The sequence below is a fragment of the Siniperca chuatsi genome, linkage group LG23 (genome assembly GCF_020085105.1).
Source record: "Siniperca chuatsi isolate FFG_IHB_CAS linkage group LG23, ASM2008510v1, whole genome shotgun sequence".
Taxonomy (NCBI): Eukaryota; Metazoa; Chordata; class Actinopteri; order Centrarchiformes; family Sinipercidae; genus Siniperca; species Siniperca chuatsi.
The window spans coordinates 15,276,443-15,299,948 of NC_058064.1; the positions used below are offsets into that span (position 1 = coordinate 15,276,443).

At 39.7% G+C, this 23,506-nt stretch overlaps 1 protein-coding gene across 6 annotated transcripts in view; it reads right to left on the bottom strand.

The window, feature by feature from the left end:
* Nucleotides 1-23,506, bottom strand: part of tbc1d22a (TBC1 domain family, member 22a) — a 124,890-nt gene that overhangs the window by 8,710 nt on the left and 92,674 nt on the right. For 3 of the 6 annotated variants that reach the window (XM_044185325.1, XM_044185327.1, XM_044185326.1), the window contains one exon: nt 14,957-15,052. The exons of 2 other annotated variants lie outside the window; for them this stretch is intronic. In XM_044185325.1, the coding sequence (XP_044041260.1) occupies nt 14,957-15,052 (96 nt within the window). Of the gene's footprint in view, nt 1-7,432; nt 7,507-14,956; nt 15,053-23,506 lie in introns of all 6 variants that reach the window. One more of the 6 variants, XM_044185329.1, reaches the window with a different exon arrangement.

A 23,506-nucleotide genomic window follows, 5' to 3' on the forward strand; every position in this document is an offset into this window, starting at 1 on the left:
TTAGCTTGCTGGCTTCACTTTTCCTTGAATGTTGTAGAAGGACAGACTACTTAAATCACTAATTGTACATAAATATAAAACCATAAATGTTGTCCTCTTTGTAGCCTATCTTGGGCTCCACAGAGATGGAGATGGATAAGTAGTAGGAGGGAAATTTACCATATGCTGCCATATCTTTATAAATCAACAAAAGGCACTAATTGCTATGCTACAGGAGAAGGACCAACCACCTTCAATCAAGTGCTGCTTCGAGTGTTACAGCCGTTAGGCAACACACCCAAACAAACATACACACAAGTGCACTCATACACCACCATAGTGACTGAGGAGCTTCATTAAAAGCATATTTCTGCATGGTAACCATCTGCTGGCTATCACTTCTGTTGGGCTAATGACTTTAATACGGTTTAATTGCATACATCTCGCTGTCAGGGGGGAATGCTGCACTCACTCCACTCCACACAGGTGGCAACTCTCCACGCTGAGAGGCCACAAGTGTCTGTGTGAATGAGTGTGTGCGTTTGCATGAGAAAAAAAAAAAAAGGCATCTGTGCAATCCATGAAATTCAGTATATGTTTAGCATGTGTTTGTGGGTAGTGAAAGGTGTGTATGCAATTTAGAAACAAGGGCGAGATGTAACTAAAGAGTATGCAGAGTGGTGTATTGAGATGCATGCATGTTTGTTACAGTGTGTGTCTCTGTGTTATAGGAAGAAATCAATCAGAGATGATACAGTAAATTGAAGGTACAGGTGAGAGAAAAAGGAGACTGAGATGTGTGTACGTGTGTGTGTACTGTAGGTGTGTATGGTGTTTCTGTAGCTAGCCTTGTTACGTGTGTGGGGGTGCTTGTGGTTATTCAGGCATGAATATCCATTTATCCCACAATACTAACAAACACATTGATCCACCGTTACTGTATACAGTACGCTACAAAAAAAGGCAATTAGCTCTCCATCTCCTACGCTTGGCAAGGCTTAAAGTGGTTAATGTCTATTGATACTGAGGGGAAAGCAGATTGTCAATAGAGCCAGTACAATAGCTCTTTCTTCAAAAAGGGAATGGGATAATATAACGGTTACACAGAGAGCACTGTCAAGTGAAATTGACTTGCTGTGCGTCTAGTTATTGTTTTAACGTGCATCTGCCCAGGGTGAGCTGATTTAAAGCTTTGCATTTATAAAGCCACATATGTTCGGTGTAAAATCTTCCACCTTGGTGAACGGGTGAGCTGCTGATTCACTCTGTGGGAAATGGCAAATTTTAAAGTAGGTGTGGAGTAAGTGAAACAAAAGCCACACAATAACCAGGCAAAGCAGGGCTGATAAACATGAAGACACCACATTTTGAAATATGCTTCACCATGAAGGGTTAGAGTCATATTTGTGAGCATTGATTTGGATGAAACTATGTTATGTATGCATGTGAGTTACAGATACTATTAGTTATAAGAGCTGAAGCCTCAAATGGAGTCAGAGAGAAATATTACTTCAAATACTATTAACGACTGAAGCTATCTGCAGTAATGGTGGCTTCTGCTGAACTCTTGCAAGCACACACACACACACACACACACACACACACACATATATAGACATAGACATAGATAAAACACACAATTAAAGCCCACTCTTCCTGTGAACCAAATAGTCTATTTGCTGGCAGAATGAGATGGTGCTAAGTGAAGTGAGTACAATGAGTGCCCAAAGTCCTGCGAGGTGACTCGCTATCTTTCCTGCGATGACAACTACAGCTCCCTGCAGCAAGCAGCAAAAGCCCTGGAGAAATTAATGGCTCAGAGATGACAGGTGTTGATGTGCACAAACATACCAACAGACACACATTTGTGGCTAAAAATGGCAATCGTCTGTAGTAACTGTTGTGTTTCTTTGACTACACCTCCAACCTCCTTCAACCAACACATCTAAATGAACACACGCATGGAGATGAGGGTGCACACACACAGACACACCTACATGCCCAAACACTCCAGGTTGCTTGTGATGGTAATGGTGTTTTGCAGCACCCTGAGGTGTAATGGGCCCAGGCACTGCTCTGTTGGGGCCATTAGCTTGCTGTAGTTTGTATAATTACACAAAATGGGCACTCTGGCAAACAGTGGGTGCTAATGTAGGAGTTGGGCACTGTAGCTGACATAGGATGGCACAGCCAAGTTGTCTTGTAAAAAGGTTGGCTGGTAAAAAGCTCAGTGGATTAATACAGTGGGAGCACTTATGAGCCCCCACACTGCTGCGAGAACGGTGCATCTTTGCCGCGGATGCAGCGCGCTTGAGCCTCAGCATGTCACGTGTTACAGTATAATGCCTAGCTTACCCATAGCTTTACACAGGTAAACCGGTGTGGTTGTAGCCTATAGGGTTTTGGATTTGACATCATGCATACTGTGCTGTTCACTTGCCTTAATCTGCAAAAGACAGCTGCACGTTGGTAGAAAACGGAAAATTCCCTGTGATCATAATCGACATGGCTATATGCTTTTGCATCACCAATCACTGCAGGCTACAATAGATTTAAAAAGTGGCATACATGTACAGTAGCCCACAGTTTACCAGTTTAGGTACTGTAAAATATATGTATTACTGTAAAATATATACTGTATGCTCCAGGAAAAAATGTTAAGTCAGAAATATTAAACATGATTGTTCATTCATGAGAGTGCGGGATGTGTAGGGAAAGTCTGGGGGTTCCCCTTTTTATCCAGAGCTTATACCTTTCGTATTTTCATAGCAGTGATCAAGCTTTCCTTTGTGATTTAATCATTATTTTATCATCCAAAGACTTACGTATGACTGCTGGGTGCCACTAAAGATAACCCTTTAGTAGAACAATGGAATACACTCTGTTTCTGTATGACTGGTTTGGATCCCACTACATAACAGTGGCATAGTACTGTAAATTTTTTTAATAAATAAAGATCTCTAGAAAGTCTCCTAGAAATTCCGTTTATATACAACAAATCTGCAACAGCAAATACATTTTGAAGAAAATGAAACATTAATGAGGAAATGTTAATTAATGTATCTGGCAAGTTGCAAAAATGTCGATACTGAACTTATCAGTAAAATGTAAGACACACTGTGCTACTGTGAAGTTTTGTTTCCTTTTACATTACATTACTATTATACCAAATTATTCACTCAGTAAAAAAACATATTCCATTGTACTAATGGACCATTCGAGGGAATTGTGTTGTGCAGGCATGCCAGGTTCACTTTTATGCGGCTAGAAAGACAGAGACACACATTCACACCTCGCCTGGTTTTGTCTTGGAAACGTCAACAGCTGTCTCTAGGGAAGTTTTCTTTTTTGTACCTGGGGCAAGGGGGTTGGTTTAAGCTGTCTTTAGCCCATTAAGAAGAGACTGCGCAGTTTCTCCTCTTGTTACAGTACTATATACTGTACCAACACTCATCTTACAGTAAAGATGTATTCCATTGTTCTAGTAGCAGGGACGCTCAGCCCCCACAAACCAAGAAGCCATATTTAAAGTCCCATGTGATGTGTGTGTGCACTGCTATGAATGATTGAATAATATTTTGTATAATGTCCTATAATATTTTGTATGATATCCATGGAAAGGCAGTCGGATCTGTTTTGGCAGGAAGGTTTGGAGCAGGATTTATACATACTATCTTCAACCTCAGCATTAACAAAAGAAAGTTCCAATACATTTTTCAAGCAACTGCAGCAGTATAGAGATGTGGTTCACCTGCAACATGTTGCTGAAATAGATGCAAAACGAGCATGCGCTCACACGGCTGGGAGAAAGCACAGTTAATGAAATATGATGAGATATGCAATCACAGACACGGTTTTTGTAAAATTTCGTAACGTTTGAAGCTTGTGGTTTGAGCTAAGACAATAGTTAGGTCCAATTATGTACTTTTGCTGTCTGGAAATTCCATGCAGCCGTGAAAAGTACTGGAGAAAAAAAAAGATAAATATCTCATTTGACATTCATATACTTCGAACATGCTTAATGTGCAGTAGATCAACATCAGTCCAACATTGTGTAAACCAAACTAATTCATGAAGTCCTGCAATGTCCTTTATAAGAGGAAAAGGATAAGGAGACATGTGGGATATGGGTACAGCCTTTGGTAATTTAAATACTGTGGGAGTGTGAATAAGATTAAAGCCCGAGAGAATGGATGACAGATTGGTTGAAAGCTTTCAGTATGCATGAAACCACAAGCGTGGGTGTTAGTGTTGAGGTTATCATTTGGATACTCCAACCCTTACTGACACCTCATAGAAAGATGTATTTTAATGGCTTTAATTAAAACAAAAAAATGAAAGGGTAAACAGATATTCCTCTATGAGAAAAAGAACTTTTTTTTTTTTTGCTCTCAACAGTTCACGCTTACTGTCAGCGGGCTTTAGCCTGGCACCCATTCTGTACCAGTCAATGCCTGCCCGATGACAAGTTCATAACCTCTAGAAAAATGCAGCCAGAAGCAATCTAAGTACTAAAACAGTCTGTGCTTCCTCTGTGTATCGAAGCATTCATATTGATATTTCTTTCTGCTTGAGTAGTTTCACTTTTCTGCATGTACATCTTAAAAGTTCAAGAGCAGTCGATTTTTAACCATTTAACCCCTTCTGCTTGAACCATTACCACCCAAGATCTGGCAAACAGTTTTGTTTCCACACTGTTTCAAACATGCAAAACTTCTTAAGAAATGTATGAGCCAATTCACTGCAATGAATTTCCGTTGTATATCTATGCTTGTTGAATACCATGTTGATTGCTGCTCTGCAAAATTGGCAATATGAACAGTTCAATGGGCACTACCATGCACCCACTAACATACTAAATACTCCAACAGAAAAATAGTGCCTTAACAGTTGTCAGCTGTCACCCACTGCCAAGTTCAGAAAGGTTAATGCCACCCTAATCAAGAGTTCACAATCCCTGAAGACCAGGAGCAGAAATGCCTCAGTTCTCACTTTGACTGCGTATAAGAGCATTTAAATTTAAAATTCTATATTTTTGTCTCAGTTCATGACCCAGCCCATTCCACAAATCTCCTTTTGTCTCTTTCTTGGAAATATATTTCTCCCTCTCCTCCTCCTGCTGCTGCAGTCTGTTTATTCCTTATAAGCGGGTCGATATTTGTTTATTTGGCATTTTTCTGTCTTAACTGAGTTGAGCAGGGGGGCATGCTGTTGGCTTATGGGCTGACAGAGCAACTCCTGTTAAATTCTGTTATCTTAGGGCAAAAAAGCCATAAAACTCTGACTCTTCCTATCTCTATTTTCCTCTCTACTGTGGATAAACCTCAGCCAATGATAATACCGGTAATGACACTCAGACGCCAAGCTAATCGCCCCACACACGATTGTTTTGAGCTGATAAATGCTTTTAGGAGACTCCTGGCAATGGCAAACTTGTGCTTGTATGCATTGATCAACAGAGCAACAACACAACTCAGTTGTACAGCTAATATACAACTGCCTTTGTGCACATACTTGAGCACAAACACACACACTCACTTACTTTATGTCTACTCAATGCCATACCGTGACTGATCACTGCCGACTTTCCAAGCAGCTTTGGTCATCAAAATTGTGCACCACAATGATTCAGCGTACCAGCCCATGCAAGTTAGCTTTAAAGTGAACTTTAGTTGTCAGTGATGGAGAGCATGTAGGTGGAAGGGGAGCAATGAAAGACCGATGTCACAGAATAAAAGGCAGGATGGGGTGGAGGGCTACATAATTACTTCCACCATATTAAGTCCTCTGCTTTCCTCTCATTTTTTTTCTCTTCCCCTATTGTTTTGACACAAAAACATTCATATGCCACATCGGGCGCAGCACTCAATCAACAGGGTGATTATTAAAAGTTGTTTACCGGGGGGTGGCCTTGTCTCACTTTCAACACTATTGACTACAGAGCCATCCATCAGAGAAGCTGCAAACCCCTGAGAAGGTCTGCTCGATACAAGCCAAGTTTGGGAAGAAAGTTATGGGGGAGAAAATGAGGAGGTCTTGTCGTGATAAATGGGTGGAAAATATGGAATTACTCAGAAGAGGAATCCAGCTCTTTACTGGAAATAGCAAGGTGGTGATCTTAATGGGGCTATTGCTCATGCACACACATGCTGGTAAAAAATAAAGAGAGAGAGAGCTATGTATACTTCTTTGTGAAGCTTATAACGTTCAATTTTTATTGGTGCAGAACTGAAGACTGAACCATAGCATTGTCCAAAGCATTGGTGGCAAGATTCTATGGGCTAATTAATGTCTTTTTAACATATCACATATTTACGGCATAAAATAATGCCGTAAATACAGAGAAAAGTGATTTTTTTTTTCCAGTAGAGGGCCCTATGGACTACTCTGATTACAATACCCTGCAGCATTTGTGTTGGCAGAGTAAAACATCTAGAGTGACCAGATGTCCCGATTAAATAGAGAGTGTTCCAATTTTCAAGCATTTGTCCTGGCGCCCTGACAGGGACACACTTTGTTGTGATAATTAGACTGAATGAATTTTGTTTTTCCCAAAATAAACTTTTAAAAGACATCTTTGTGAAATGTGTCACCAAACTAAATAATGGCTTAGTTAGGACAATGCTTGGGGTAAATTAACACACTAAATGTAGAAAAAATGTCGGTGTAGTAAAGGAAGGTGGCAGCGATCTGCAACTAGAGCCGCCCAAACAGAAAGAGAAAGATTTATCTATAGGCAGATAGGTAGAGTTCAGACACATAATCAAAAGGACGCTATTCGATATGCGCATAACATATTTTTCTACTGACATGTTGAAAAAAAGTTAATTACATGCATTTTCCCCTTTTATATTTAAACAGAAATCAGATGGGCAAAACACAGCGGTGCAATTCACTTGTACTTTGCCTCAGTGTATATCTGTATTGGAAGTTTTGTTTTATTCTCTAATAGTGGTTTCAGTTTTACAAATCTATGTCATTTGGGCTCTAGTACATTATATGTGCAGATGCTGCAGTTACTAACTGATTTAATCTCTTATACACCTCAAACACACACACACACACACAGAGAAAGAGAGAAAGAGAGAGAGAGAGAAAGAGAGAGACAAAGTATGCAGTAGGAGGCTGTTTGCATATTGTTCTTGAGGTTTCAAATAAAATATACATAAGCACTGTCCCATCACTACAGAAAAAATTTAAATATAAAACAGAATGAAAAACAACAGAGTACTTTAATCAAACTCAAGCTAACTGGCAAACAAAGTTGTCTCGGTGATTGAAATAGTGCTGACATTTCCAGAACACTGGTTCCTCGGGAGTGCCCTCCTTTCCTTTATTGCCAAAGCAGCCTAACCCAAGGCGTTCTCCACACATAACTGATCTGAGGACAGATGCTGACATTTACAAAAGGTCCACAGTTTTTCACACACCATTAATTAAAGTGAAAACAAACCTTTGTCTCCCTCTTTCACTCTTCCACCTCACTTTCTTTCCTCACTACAGCTCTCCTGCATGTCTTTGGGAAAACTGTAATGACAGTGAGATTCCATTTACACAGAACTAATGGCTTTGCATTCACAAACGCTTGGCCTCACATTAACAATCACGATGGGGATCCTCATGACGGGGACCATTCAGCAACGCTTACTAATGAAATCTCAGGGAAACACTATTAGATGGCCGAGATCAAGAGGTTCCACTGATGGCCATGAAATCCATGCTGACAAATATTGCTCTTGGTTTTTTTTTGTAAATGATCACAAATGTCAGCATGTCCTTATGAGTCTGTAGATTAACTTAAGGGCTGCGTGACCTTTGAAGTAAAAAATTAAATTACAGATAATGTAGTCTAATATCCTGGAACATGCTAAAAAGAAATCGTATGTATTAGACTAACTGTTAACTAGTTAATCCCTGTTTTATTTTACATTTTTTGTGTAAATGACTGATCAACTGAGAAAACAAAGCAGTGTATATGTTAGGTAGAATGTAAAATTGAGTAATATAGGGAAACGTATAGATTACAACATTAATAGGTTAGGTCTCACGCATAATTGAGCACCCAGCTGTTTCTTCAATCACTTTTTATTTATTAAGTGCAAGGAATAATCTTCGTATGCATGGAAGTCGACTAAAAGCATTAAGCATGAGATGTGTGGTAAAATATATGTTTTACTGTTGGAAAATGAACTTTATATTCACATTACCAAGTGTAGAGGGGGTCTTATACATTGTATGTAAAGGTGCTTTGATGCATAGACATAGTGCATGGAGAGAATATAATGTGTATATAGTATGTATGTGCTTTTTCAAAACTCTTGCAAAACCCTTTCAAAACTGGATGTAGGTACTGAATGTCAAGAAAAAGTTCTGCTGCATGCACATTATCACTGCCAACTTCAAAGCATATGAGCTGAAGTTGTATCTTATATGCTGAATAATTTGTGAAAAATGTACAGGCCTTATTTGAACAGATTTAAAAGCAAAGGGTAGTTTATATAGGCAGAGAAAGATCCCTCCTCAAGCACCAGGAAATATTGTGATTGTGACAATATGAGTAAAATTAACGTCTATTTAAGCTAGTGCACCACCTGGAGCAGTCCTTTATGAGTTCATCTTTAGAAACAAAAAGCAGCAATGATTCACTTCTTTCTGGCATGCAAAACAAGATGACATTTGTGCCAAAACCTGACAAGAACCCTCATTTACCTGAATTTCTGGCTGCTGGTTTGTGGTTATTCCATCGATGTCAAAATACTATTTGCTGCATCTGAACATTGAGGAGTTATTCAAATGCAGACTGGTTCATTCTCAAATTCCCAGGCCAAGGCACAGCTCCACAATCAAGCAGCTCTACATATGCAGGCTTAGAGACCAGAGTGCAGATGTTTTTCTTAGTCATTTAGAGGCGGTTCTGCAGCGGCCCTGTTGGTGTCTGCAGGTAGCACAGACTAATGGGAAATGCCGCTGACTGTGCTGGCCCTACTAGAAACAGCACATAGCTGCATAATATCTCCCCGCTTGTCCATTACTGTGTGTACTGTACCTGTGTCTGAAATAAATGTGTATGACAGGGGAATATGAATGTGTGAATAAAAATGGTATGGTATGAGAGAGAATTGTTTATGTGCAAGTTTATGTTGTCGTGTCTATGAACGGATGCATGAAAATGTGTGTGTGTTGGTGGATGTGCTAACTTATCCATGCAGTCCATGCCTGCAGTTAGCAGTAGTGTGCTAGCTGAGGTGGAACGGTGGAAGGCAGATTGCTTAGGGAGTGCCATACTCCTCATGCTTTTCATTTAGCAGCTTAACCAATCCAATCCCACAACCAGGAGAGGAGATTCACAGTTACTCTCCTTACTAGGTTTGATAACAATGCATGAATTATCCTTTTTAAATTACTTTCTGCATGCAGTTTTTAATTAAAACTATTAACGTGAATCAATCATTCGTGTTCCCTCTCAGGACCTCAAGCATGTAACTCGCCGGCAGTTTGTCATACACTGCTGCTCCTCATATTATATATTTTACATAAAAGACAATTAGCTCAAAGTGACCTCAAAAGAAGTTGTTTTCCAACTCCCATATTCGCATTTGGGAGTTTGAACCTGTAACTTTTCAATCCAACATTTCCACAGCTTTGAAAAGTGGTAGAATCTACGACAAAGTATTATGATTTCAAACCAGAATTTAAGAAATGTATGTATTTCAGAAGCACACAGGTTCCCAAGTCAGCAAAGCAAAAATCAATCAAAACAGGCATTTACAGTTATGACAGAAAACAACAAGTTGTTAATGTTGTGCTGTGCTAACTAGCTGCTGCAATTCTAGTTAGCCTCCAGGCCGGGGGAAATTGGAGTAGCAATTCAGTGTAATAATGAGTAGATTGATGAGAACTGGTTGGAAACCTTTATTATATTGCTGGAAGCATGTGTTGTTTGTGTGCATGCATGTTCTAGGCTGAAAAGACTAGACTGATTTCTGTAAACCATTTTTTCCCCCACTTGTGTTGTAATACATTTTACTGCCTTTAGAGCAGTTTCAGGGCTCTATATAAGTGTAACATGTCTCTTAAGGATGCAAAAACTTTTTACTTTTCCTTCACAAATTTTGAGGTCATGACTGCATTGTCACTGTAAGGTCTGCTAAAATTGGGCAAGCAGTAATAAACTGCATTGAGCTGAAGGTATTACTTTTGCTACCAGAATATCATTGGACAAACTCAATTTTTTGACTGGATGATGGCAAAAGATGATCAGGGGATCACTAACGTTTTTTAATTCATCCTGTGAGGAACATTAATGTCTTTACAAAATTTCACGGCGATCCATTTAATAGTAAACATTTCACTAAAAAGCACAAATGTTAACCTCGTGGTGGTGCTACAAGAAATCCCAGAGGATCACCAAATTCAGTAGACTTTGTCCTCTGGGGACCATGAATATTTGCAAGAAATTTCAGAGCAATCCATCCAATAGTCGCTATATTTGAGTAAAAATGGTGGTGCTAGAGGACAACTCATTGGACCACCAAAGAGGAACCATGAATATCTGAACAAAATATTGTGGCAAGCCATCTATTAGATGTTGAGATATTTCACTATATAAGTGAAAACTTTGACCTGCTGGTGGAGTAAGAAGAAAACTCAGGGCATCACCAAAGTCAGTAGGCTTCATCTTCTGGCAACCATGAATGTCTGTACACAATTTCACAGGAATCCATTAATAGTTGTTCAGACTTTTCACTAAAAGCCACACATATGAACCTCATGGTGACACAATAAAACTTTGGGGATCATAAATATCCATATAAAATTTCATGGCAATCCATCCATTCATAGCTGTTGAGATGTTTCAGTCTTCGGTCTGGACCAAAGTGGTGGCCCGACCAACTGACACACATTGCCATCCCTAGAAGCCCTCTACTCATGATGTCAATGATGAAGTGCCAAGGGTGGGGAAGAAAGGGAGGAAGGGAAAGAGCAAGAATAAGTGACAGAGAGACACATGATGAAAAGAAAGAACGAATGAAAGAAATAGGCAGTAAAACAAAACAAAAGATTAAACTGAGCAGCAGAGAAATAAAGAGTGGCAAAAACAGAGTGGCTGGGAATTAGTAACAGAGAGAGAAACATAGGGAAAGAAACGCAGAGTAAGACAGAAAAAGAAAGAAAGGCAGACATGAGAGGAAAGGGGTGCCGTGAGGGTTGCTGGGTAAAGCATGTGGAGATAAGAGCTGTTCAACAGGCCCTTAAGAACCTGGCAGGCCCACGTTTGAACTCTGAGGCTCAGTGGATCACAGGCAGAAATCACTAGGAATTAAACTACTTAAGCTGAGAAAAAAAATCTTTACTTTTTCCTCACTGACACTAATCTGTGTCAAAAAAGTACTTAGTGAATTGTATTATATTTGGTTGATCAATTTGTATAAATCAACAATTTTCTCTCAAAGCCACAACCCCTACACCATCAAAATGTGCAAGAACATTCACTTTACTGTTAGGAACTGCAGACAACCATGTTTTTTGTAAATTCAGCTTCATGCTAACATTTACAAAGTTTTACTGTAATTTCACACATTTTAATCTGAATATATATGAATCCAGTCTGCGACACTGCGAAACTGAGCTAGACAGCACACACAAACATACCCACACACACACAAGACATCTGTGTTCCATTAAGTACAGACGACAGACTTCCCAGGAAGAAATAAACAAATAGGAGATGAGAGTTCATTTGCTGTATACTGGGCAGGGGAAAATGCCAGGATGACATCTGGCTGCTTCTGTTTATGAGAATGTATGTGCTTTTGTGTCTGTTTGTCTGTGAGTGAAAGGGTTTTAGAGGGGCTATGGAAGTGCCCACACTCCTGAGAGTGCCAAGAGAAACAAAGTGTTTTGTGACTGTTGTTGTACTGATGAATTAATGCTATTAGGGTAAACAAGTAAAACAGGTAGGCATAGATGAAGTGTTGAGTTTGCATTGCCGGGGTAAACGGGTAGATCAAAAAACAGGGAAACTAAAATGTGATATTTAAAAAAATGGGGCAAATCAGAAATAAAAGCATGTCTCTAATATAAGCTTGTATTAAATAAAGGCCTAGTTCTCCCTGCAGTTGTGGACACTATTTAGGAATAGAGTCTTTGGATTACCATAGTGGGACAAGTGTTTTCTTAGGTTTCTTACATTTTGTGAGGAGTATATACTATTTCTACTGTGCAATATGTTTCTTCAGTTAGGAGTCTGGAGTCCTCAACTACTACTAAAGAAAAGTTTGGACTGACTGTGGGGTGTATGCCTGAGTACATGTTGAGAGAGACACTGCAGACTTGGTTTTCAATCATTTGAACTTTGTCCAACAGAAGAGAAACATTTGAAATCAAGACTAAAAACCTACAGCCATGCTGGTGGCTCTGTCAGGCTGTAGTCTAAAAATAAAGTCAGGGCATCACCAAAGTCAATACGATTCATCCTCTGGGGACCATGAATGAACAAAATTTAATGGCAACCCAACCATTAGTTGTTGAGATATTTCAGTCTGGACCAAAGTGGTGGACCGACCGACCGACCGACTGACTTTGCCATCCCTAGAGCCATGCTAATAAGCAGAGAGGAGGAAATCATAACTGCAGAGATTAACAGTGCTTTTTTTTTTATGTGACTTTGGTCAAACGCCTCTCTCGTACTTGTGGGTGCACACATTGTGATCATGCAAAAAAATTAAGCTGACGAGTGGACACACTGTAACTACACAAAGGTTAGTGAGGCTTTTCTGTGCGCATAGGTCAAAACGCTGCTGAAATCCATTTAAAAAACCTATAACCATCTTAAGTTCAATCTGACGTGGAATACAACAAAAAGTAGCAATCTTATTTGAGCTTGAACTTGAGTGAGAGAAAAGGGGAGAGAGGGTAAGAAGGGTATGAAAGTAAGAACAGATGAATAAGTTGATGTCTCATCTTCAAACTTCGACAGCCTCCAGTGTCTTACTCAGCAGGTGAATCAGCTTTAATCAACTGGCCTCTATCTAAAGCACAGGTTCTTTAGAACCGTAACCCTCTGACTGCTATCACTTTTGAAGACTTCTTCTGATTTATTACATGATGGAAGTGACAGAAAAGATGGAGTGGCCCTTTTATTAGTTGTAATTGTATTGGTTTTATCCCTCTTTTCTTCAGTGTAACCACCTGAAGGGAGCTACAGTAAAACTCAGATGTGCAGGACCTCTGAAGTGCTAAGAGTCATTTCTCATTGAAGTGAGGAATAATATAATTCTGCAGTGATTTTAATAAATAAAAACAGCACAATGACAATAAGCACAAGGACTGCTACTGTGATTCAAGGTGTCATTCATAGCAATTCTCATTCTTTACTCACACTGCGGGAAACTGCTATTTTCAGATTTGTCATGACATGTTTAAAGAATTTATGCTCAATTTCAAAAAAGCTTTCTTAACAAGTGGCAGTGCAGGGGAAAGTCTAAAGTTGATCTAATTACGTTTTCACTCAACCTAAATGGCAAGTCACTTTTTTTTAATGAGTTAAAAGTTTTAACTCGCCTAAGTAAAAACATACCTTTAATGTTTATCTAAAGTAAAGATCAACCTCTGGAGGGCAGTTTTGCTTTCTTTTATTTGGAAACCAGTGATATAGAAGTCCTCTTGTTCCTTGTTGTGTCCATTTCAAAAGGTGGTTATAGCCTTAAAGCCTGAAGCGTGTGAAAACTGCAACCCAATTCATAGTCAGCTTTAATTAATCATCTGTAACATTGCTCAGAATAAAATTGTGTCTTGGAATAATGGCATAGGGGTATAACATCAGCCACACCATAACTGCTCTCTCAATATAAAAACAAACCTTTCTCTTTTCCCTCCATTTTTCTAATGTTTAATCTGTGCTTACTTCTCCAACACCTCTTCCTACCCTCTCATTGCCACCCTGATCCTCTCCTCCTCCTGCGCCTCCTCTTTTCCTCTCATCCTCATGAGGATGGATACTTTGCCCTTGGTGCAGCACTTGGTAGTCTGTATAGCAAGCCAGCCAGTGAGTTAAACTATTTGGAGTTGGGAGAATTGTGTGCTTGCATTTGTGTAAGTGTTAATGTTCGTTGTGAGGTAATTAAGATAATACAGATGACCACACAGCGCACAGACCTAAGGAAAGAGCAAAACAAGGAGCACTTTGTTTGATTACCAGCTGGACACAAGTTTTACCAAATATGGTCTGTATTAAGCTGAAGTTCGCTTAAAGATCAACATTGATCAACTGGACTCAGCTGACTAGCATAAGTACAGCAGGTCCGTTTGTACTAATGGCTGATAAATACTGAAATAGCGATATTTTTTTCTTTCCTCTTTCTTCTTCCATTGTGTTCTATTAGTGAGTAATGAAAAGAAGGGAGATGTGAAAAGCCTCGAAACAGCAGAGGAAAGAACTCATGAGATGCAAAGTGAAACAATGATTAAAAAGTTAAGAAATAATATGTAAAAAGAACAGAGGAAGTTGAGGATATGTGAAACAACAGAAAGAAAAGACAGAACAGAAAACTGAAAAACTGCACAAAAAAGTAGAGAGAAGAAAGAGCAGCCAAAGAGCAGAGATGATGTTTGTATGTGATGATATTAGACTGTGTTGCTACTGTTAAGAAGCCAGTCCCCCAGTGAGCTGGCAACCAAAGTCACCTTCTGGCAGCTGTCTACTGTCATCTACTAATGCACTCACAACGACTTTTGAACCTCACAGTTAATGACCAGGGAGGTAATGGAGAGGGATGTAGGCCATGAACAGCTCTACAACAACAGTCTGGTGGACTGTTTAGATGTTGTTTTCACACACAACCGGGACATCTGATCTTAATTTACATCAATATAAGTACAGTATATCAGCATCAGCATCATGCAGTGTATGGCTTTATGCATGCGTTTCAGGAACACAAGGCTTTATGGCGCCCCCTGTGTCTTGTGTGCACATTACCTGAAAATCCCTCTCTTCTAGAATTTCTTTCCTCCACCTCACCAGGAAGGCTGCGCACACGTAAAGGTGGAAATGGGAGAAGCCCTCTGGTTCAGCCTAGTGAGAGAGAGATGAAAATGTTGAGCACAAATGTTGATTTACGACAAGTTTAACATTTCAAAGTCCTAAAACAAATGATACCTCCATCACAGCTACGTTATACTGTTCAAATAGAAGCTTAAGGATGTAAAGAAAGCATCTCAGTATGTTCAGAATGCCTCAAAAAGCTCATAGCTTCATTTTAAAAAAGATTTAGAAGCATTTTTACATGATGTATCTCGTCTGCCACATACACAAAACGAGGGAGAAGAGATAGAAAAAAAAGAATATAAAACATTTTTCTGTCACAATCCAGAAATGGGCGACAGAGACGAAGAAAGATACAAATCCCCTCCTCTTCGCATAGCTTTTTATTTCAGCCCCTCGTTACGTTTGGCGGCTCGCTTTTTTTATGACTCGGCAGTGAGCAGGGGAATTAAAGAGTGAGAGAGACAAAGGATGAGATGTTCCTTGTTCTATTCATTTTTTTCTCCAGAGCCCTATCACTGGGAGGATAATTACCAGGGCCTTTAGATGCAAGTGAATTAGGAGTATGCGCCCCCATAAAGGTGGAATACAATATCCAAAGTGCATCCTAATGTGTGAGCTGAATGCATTCTGGCATGCTTGTCTGGGGGTTTACTTACCCACATACAGTGCATTATTTTAGCTTAAAATCCATGGAATTAAAGTGTGGAATTGCACTCGCAAATCTGTGTATCTACTGTATGAGCACTAACCTACATGCAGCTTTGCTTGAGTGGAATAAACACACACACACACACACACACACACACTCACACTCTTAGTAGTAGCGTGAATTCATGCATTATTCTGCAAGTGTACTTTGATAGTATGTGGCGGTAAAGACGTGATGCTACATCAAAATACACTAAATTTTACTACCCGGGCATCATTTACAGTTTTAGGAAACAGACTCAGACACAGCTGCTCTTTAATTCTATATCATGCTTTGTAGTCTCTTTGGCACACGAGTTAATAAAGAGCCTAAGGCGACACACATGTTCCAATAATTCAGCCATGTTTATCACATATTACTACTCATTTGCAGGATTTCAATTAGATAGGTGTAGTATTACTCATTTCTACTTTGCCAGAATAACCAACTGCAAGTGTTGCTCTTTAACCACCATAGTCATTTGTGTACAATTGAGCCATAACTCTGCAGGAATTAACAGATACTGCCTTTCTGCTGTGATAACTGAAATCCTCTCCAGGGTAGAAGGATGGAATAAACAGATTAATATTGGATAGACAGATTTAAACAAAAATATTCAAAAAAATATACAGGATGTCAGCTCTCCTTTACTGCACTGTTGCCTCTTTTGTGTTTGTTCTTTCTAGACAGACTGATGCACCCTACGTTTTTATGTACATCTCCTGTTTGGGCTTCCTCTTACTTTACCTCCCACTTAGTTAAACCAATTTTCAGAATTTACCAACTGAGAGTGTATTTGTGTATGTGTCAGTGAGAGAGAGAGAGAGAGAGAGAGGGAGAGAGAGAGAGAGAGAAATAGAGAAAGTGAGTAATAAAAAGAGAGAGTATAGAATGTGGTGAGGGAGCCAAAAAAAAGAAAAAAAAGAAATCAAAATGAGTGTTTGTGAACAGCGAAGCGTAGCGTGATGTGAGTTGTAAACTGGCAGGTGATTGGCTTGTTGGTCTAACCTTGCAGCTCCAATCCAAACAACTGAAGCAAGCAAACACACGCTCTCACATACACACACAAACAGATGAGTGAGAATATGAGAGTCATACAGGAGCACAATGTTTATCAGTCCCCAAAGATTCGCACAGTTTTAATTTCCTTTCTTCTATGAGTTTTTTTGTGTGTTAGAGAGTGTGTGTGTGTGTGTGTGTGTGTGTGTGTGTGTGTGTGTGTGTGTGTGTGTGTGTGTGTGAGTTCATGGTTGAGGGCACCAATGAACTCTTGGGGATTGTAAAACTTGAAATCCAGTCTATTTCTCTTTCTGCTCCCTCTCCCTCTTTTTCCAATCACCCCTCCATCTACCCTCTGCTCTCACAATCTGTCACCTCCTTCAGTCTCATTCAACAAATGTCTATCACCCGCTCTTCTCTCTCTTTCTCATAAATATGACCGTGAGGAATATTTCACAAACTAAAAAGTGACTTACCTTTATCAAAAACAACTTCTGTTAACAAATAATCTTGATATTCTGATTTGTCACCAATTATTTCCATGGTTGACCTATGCATCGATCAAAAATGAGGTTTTAAGCTTATTAGTGTTGATCCAATCAGTTGGCTAATTGACTGACAGAAAATGGGAACATTTTGATAATTCATTAATCATTTGAGTCATTCATCAAGCAAAACTGCCAAACATTTGCTGGTTCCAGCTTCTCAAAATTTGCTGCTTTTTTCTGTGTTGTTTATCATTGTAAATAATATCTTTGGGTTTTTTTTACTGTTCGGACAAAACAAGCAACGTGACATTGTCATTTTAGGCTGTGGGAAATTGGGATACATGTTTTTTCACTCTTTTTTGACATTTCATGCACTGAACAATCAGGGCTCCAGAATTTTTTCACCACCAATCTGGAACCGTCCCGAAAAACAATTTTAACCGCCCAGAAGTGAACGTAATATGTCCCAAAATCAAAATGCTTCTTTACTTTGTTAGTATCATCTATAGTTGTTAGTTGTTAGTGGCATAATAAAAACACCATTAAAATGTTGAGGAAATAAATAATTATATTTATTTTGCTCTATTCAAAGAAACAGGTTTAAATCAAAACCTGAAAAAGTATCTGTAAACTGTCATAAACAATTAAAAAAATTAAATAGGACACAATTTAGGACAGCAGCAGTGTTTATGTCACCACGACGACATGGCCCATACAAACACAAACAAGTCAAGGGAGATAGATAAGACAGAACTGATGATGTCATTCAGGCTTACATAAAATCATACTGTGAACGTTATTGGCCATGCTGGCAAATTATTTGTCAACTAGGAAAGCTACCATGGCTTTTACCCTGTAGGCCGACATGGTTGGTTGTTTTGTCAGCTGACAATTATGCGGTTGCTGCCGCTGGCTGACAGATTACACTCCATTTAAACAGTTTTCCCAGCCCTCGCCGTTAAGTAGTGCACCAGCGCACTGAAATGGAGTGGACCCAGTGTTTAGCTCTGCTGTAAACACACCGCAGGACTCTGCTGCCCACCGGCTGCTAACAGCTAACTAGCTCTCCTCCTGCCAATTTCAACACGGATTTGTTGTTCACAATGTAGCATTATCAGAGAAAAAAGAATATACTCACAGTTAGCAGTAGCAAGCAGCTGGCTAGACTGTTTCAATCAAATGATGTGCTCGCTCTGTAACCAGCACAACATATTTGCGAGGTCCAACCAGCAAGCCTTTTGTGACTGAGGGGATAGATGGACCAGTACCGCGGGAACATTTCAGAATCTTCATATTTTTCGTAGGTCTCGCGCTGAGTAGTCAGCCAGTGATAGTAACTATAGCAACAGCATGAGAAGACGAGCTCTGCTATAGTCAGGGCTCTGTTCAGTTTGTCATTTGCTAAGCAATAGTTATACATACACACATACAAAAATCCCTTTAGTTCTGAAGGCACCCCGGGGAAGATCTCCGGGGATCTCCGTCCCAAACACATTTTCTATCGTCCCATCCCCCATCGGACAACGGGACGCCGTTAGTCTCGAGCCCTGTGAACGATTCATCGCTTAATCAAAAGAATAAACAGAATAATGGAAATAATTGTCAGTTGCAGCCCAATTTATTATGAACTTTATCACACTGAATTTTAGACAACAAAATTTATATTTGTATATTGCTCAAATGGAAAGTGTTAGGATGCATTTAAGAAAAAAATGCTGCCGGAAAAGCAGGTTGATTTGTTTAAAAGGAACATTTCAACATTTTGGGAAAGACATTTATTTGCTTTCTTGCAGAGAGTTTGATGAGAAAATCGATAACACTCATGTCTGCTCGTTATGTATAACACTAGAGCCAGGAGACAGTTAGTTTAGCATAGCAAAAAGACTGTGTACGAATTAAACAAATGAGATACAACAGCTTTAGAGATGCTGAAAGGTATATTTTTTATCTTTAGAGTGAGCCAGGATAGCGGTTTCCCCTGTTTCCAGTCTTTATGCTAAACTAAGTTAATTGACTCCCAGCTCTAGCACCATATTTAATGCACAGACATGAGTAATAACAGTGATTTACAGAGTAATGATGATGGCATTCATTGTTGGTTGCAGTCCTACTTGGTATACATTTTTTTACACTGCAATGCACAAAAACAATCCAACTTTTGTAAATGAAAATAAATGTTACAGCGTGAAACTACAACATTTCTCTCCCTCTATCCCACCACCCATCGTCTTTCTCCATTTCTACCACCCATTTCTCTCTCTGACACTACCGATCCCTCCTACCTTATCCAACAATGCTTTCTCATCATTATGATTTGCAAAGTAAAGTTTGTCATGGGAGTCAAGGTGACTCTGTCAAACTTGTCTCTACCTCCTCTCCTCCTCCATTGTTATGCTTGCTCCTCCACTCCCCCTTGTGTCAGGGCAGCCATATTGGCTGAGACAGGCGAGACGCTGACTGACAAGCGCCGCTGATCAAAGTAGGGAGAAAGTGGGGGTGGGAGGGAGCAGTAGGGGAGAAAGGGTGACGGGGGTACGGAGAGAGGAGTCAATAGGGAGAGGGGTAAGAAGTAAGGGGGTGTGCATGAGACGGAGAGGTGGGTAGGAGGCTAAAGGTGAACACAGGAGGAAAGGGAATGTGGAATGCAGAGTGAGAGTGAGAAGCAGTATTGCAATGTCACAGTGTCTTTAAACTGCTGCGTTGGCTGTCTGACTAGTCTCATCCCTCCAAAACAAAGCAGCCTGATGTGCGAATAACTCGATACCCTGACGAACAGACAACAGACAAGGTGAAAAGGTGATGGTGCTGGGGAGTGATGAAAGATGATAAACAAGCAGATTTAAACTGATGTAACAATTACACAGACGGAATATGATGAGCCGCTGGCACTCAAGTGGTAGTTTTAAAGCTCTTTTCATGTTACATGTGTATGAATATGACTGTGGTAGTGATTGGCGAGAGTTGACATTAACTGCTACAAGCTGTACAAGTATTCCTGCGTGTAATTCATCCCTAAGGACAGGGATAGTGTGCAAGATGTAATGTGTGTGACTGCATGATACATTTAAACACTAAATGGCAAGGCAGGGATATTTTGAATTGTAAATTACAAGGTAAGATCTCACAAAGATCCCTGTCATCTCCCTGTGACAAGAGTCGAGTCATGATGCAATCCATTTAAAAAGGAGGGAAGGAGGCTTATAGAGAGACTAAATGCCCACCGTTTTCCAGAGGAATGGCTCTAAATACATTCAAAATTAACTTCAGCATAGTTTCTGTCTCTGTGTGTGAAGGCTGTGTCTTACTTTAGGCTACTTTTTAAATTGCCAAGCACTGAGGTTAAATCAGAGAGGAAAAACGCAACAAAAAATATTCCCACCTTGCCATGGTTAATCCATTTGAAACAAAAGCATTAGAGTAAAAGCAACTCACAGGTGTCCATAATGTGTGGGAGAGGGCATAAATACAGTACGTGTGAGTGAGAACAGTCAGGTACCTCAACATTGTATTGTACTTGAGGTCAGAGCTGTACAACTAAGAACATCAAAGCAACACACAAGGACAGCAGAGTATTTACACACGTATTTGATTCATCTAGTCTGTTTTCTTTAATCTCAATCTTTGCTAATCTTCTGACCCTTGTTGTAGTAAATTAACAAATTTTTCCACATGGAATCGACACATTTGACCACATCTTGCACAATGGGACGGTGTAGTCCCTCATTCGTCCAGGAGTGTTCTATCGTAGAAAAGGTTTCAGTCGTAGTCATCTGGACACTGTTTTCAGAATCAAGACGTTTGGCTCCCATCCGGAAGTCATTCTCAATTGGGAATGACTCCCGGATGGGAGCCGAAACGTCTTGATTCTGAAAACAGTGTCCAGATGACTACGACTGAAACCTTTTCTACGATCTTGCACAATGGTTTTAAACATAGCCACTAACAACGCTAAACAGCTCCCTGCATGGTAAATTCAACCGTCGATATAGAAAAGGACCATATTTCACAACCTGAAAATGTCACGGTATCCCTTTAACAGCCATGCTAATGCTGCCACACTGAGCTACTTGCTAATTTCATGCTCCACGCAACAGGGATAATTTGGTCCCTGTCTGTCTGTCCGTCTGTCTGTCTGCCTGCCTGCCGGGGAGGAGAGGTGTGTGTGTGTGTGTGTGTATGTATATATATATATATATATATATATATATATATATATATATATATATATATATATATATATATATATATGTGTGTGTGTGTGTGTGTGTGTGTGTGTGTTTCGCTCTAAATCATTCCCCTGTTTCTCTCTCTCTTCCTCTTCTTGAGATCAAAAGTGACAAATAGAGAAAAAGTAAAAAAAGAAAAAAGGGAGAACCAGACTGAGGGCAAAATAGACACAAAAAAAGGAACAGAAAAAAGAAAGAGAAAAACAAATATTGAGAAGAGACTGCAGATAGAAAGAGAAGATGACAGAGATAGAGAGGAAGACAGAGGAAGCGCTGTCTTGTGCTGGATCAGGCTACTGAACAGATGGCCAAACCGCAGAGAGAAGACCACAGCAGAGACATTACAACACTCAGGTTAAAATCTCCCCTGGAACACAGACACACACACACACACACACACACAGGCTCAGTGGCAAAAGGCAAGGTCTTTCTGTTTATTATCGGCATTTGTGACAGACCCAAACACTCTAGGCTTTTTGGCCCTACAAGGCCAAGATCTTTCTATATAGTGGTGAGTCATGGACGTGCCAAATCCAGTTTGTTTAGTAATTAATAATAATGCATATTTGGTTGTGTTGAAAAGGGGCCTATACAACAACCAAATCATCTACCAAACAGAGAAACATCTTTGCCTCAGAGGTAAGGTCGGTAAAGCATGATGAGTACTCAAACAAACACGGGAAAACATACTTACAAGGAAAGGAACACACAGCATTCTAATCAAGGACAATTTATGAATCCTTGAGCACTGAGAAAGCAAGCAAGCATGAGCTTAAGTTTGGGAAAGCACTTCCGTACTCAAAAGGATGCTGTTTTGTGGAAATCACATGCTATTGTTTTTTTGTGGATTATATCCAATTAATTTTAGCACTCCAAATCCCCACCTGGTTCTATGTTGTGGACTGTTTTTCATAAGCTTCATTTAAAGGCAAGTGCGACTGAGAAGAGCAAGAGGTAAGGACATGGAGGTAAAAGAAGGATAGAAGAGTAAATTTGGGAGTAGTTGAGAAGAAAGATGACAAGTAGAGAGGACACAGTAGGAGAAAATGTTTTAAAAAAGGACAATAGAAGAGAGCAGAAGAGAACAGACAAGAACGGCGTTATGCCTTGCTGTCAGCTCTACTGAAAGTTTCATGAGTGGAAATGGCTTAATATCCCTACCAGAGTAGGACTGGAGAGGGACTGTGACAGAGCCTGCCAAAAAGGTGTTTCTGCGTGTTTGTGTGCTGTCTGAAAGGGTGTGTGGGGGTTGCGATCCAAACGATACTGCAAAACATCAAATATTTAGAGGATGGATTACAAGTACAATGCATACTTGGGGTTGCTGTCTAGGCACAACAAAGCAACAACACCATTTAATCATTAATTCCTTGTTTCTTTTTTAGACTTGAAGTAGAAGGTGTAGTAGTAGTAGGTGTGGTCTGTGTTGTTTGCATGCAGGTATTTTGTATAAAACTAGCAAAGAATAAAGGTAATCATGAACACTGTATCCTTCCATGTAATTCTGAGTTACAGTCATGTCAATGTACTCCATCCACCCATCCAAACAATTATTATTGTTTCAGAGTCACTGTGGCAGGAAACCCACAGAAGTATGGAGGACTGGAACTGCCAAAATCAAAAATAAATAAATGACTCAATAAATAAATGAATATGCCATTAAATGCACCAAATATTAAAATTAATTTAGGCATTAAATAATTTATAAAATGTGACACAAATTGATATTTCTGTTTTAATTTGCTTCTGTATTTATTTACATTTGTATTAATTCCCATATTGCATTTGCATTTTTTCACCATTCATTTCCCCAAACTTATTTATTTCTGTCTTTTCTTTTTATATTTCTGTATGCATTTCTGCTTCATTATGCAAATGAGAGGGGCTGTCTGTCATGGGCTTAACTTTTCAGCTATTGATTGATCGACATCAGAGTGTATAGGTCGACAATACGTGCGTTTGCTGCCACAATGGTGGCCCTTGGCCACTGAGGGACAGTCGGCTCACAACTATCATACCGAGGAGGACAGTTGGCTCCAACCAGGACTCAGATCTGGATCATATTTTATGTAGAACATAT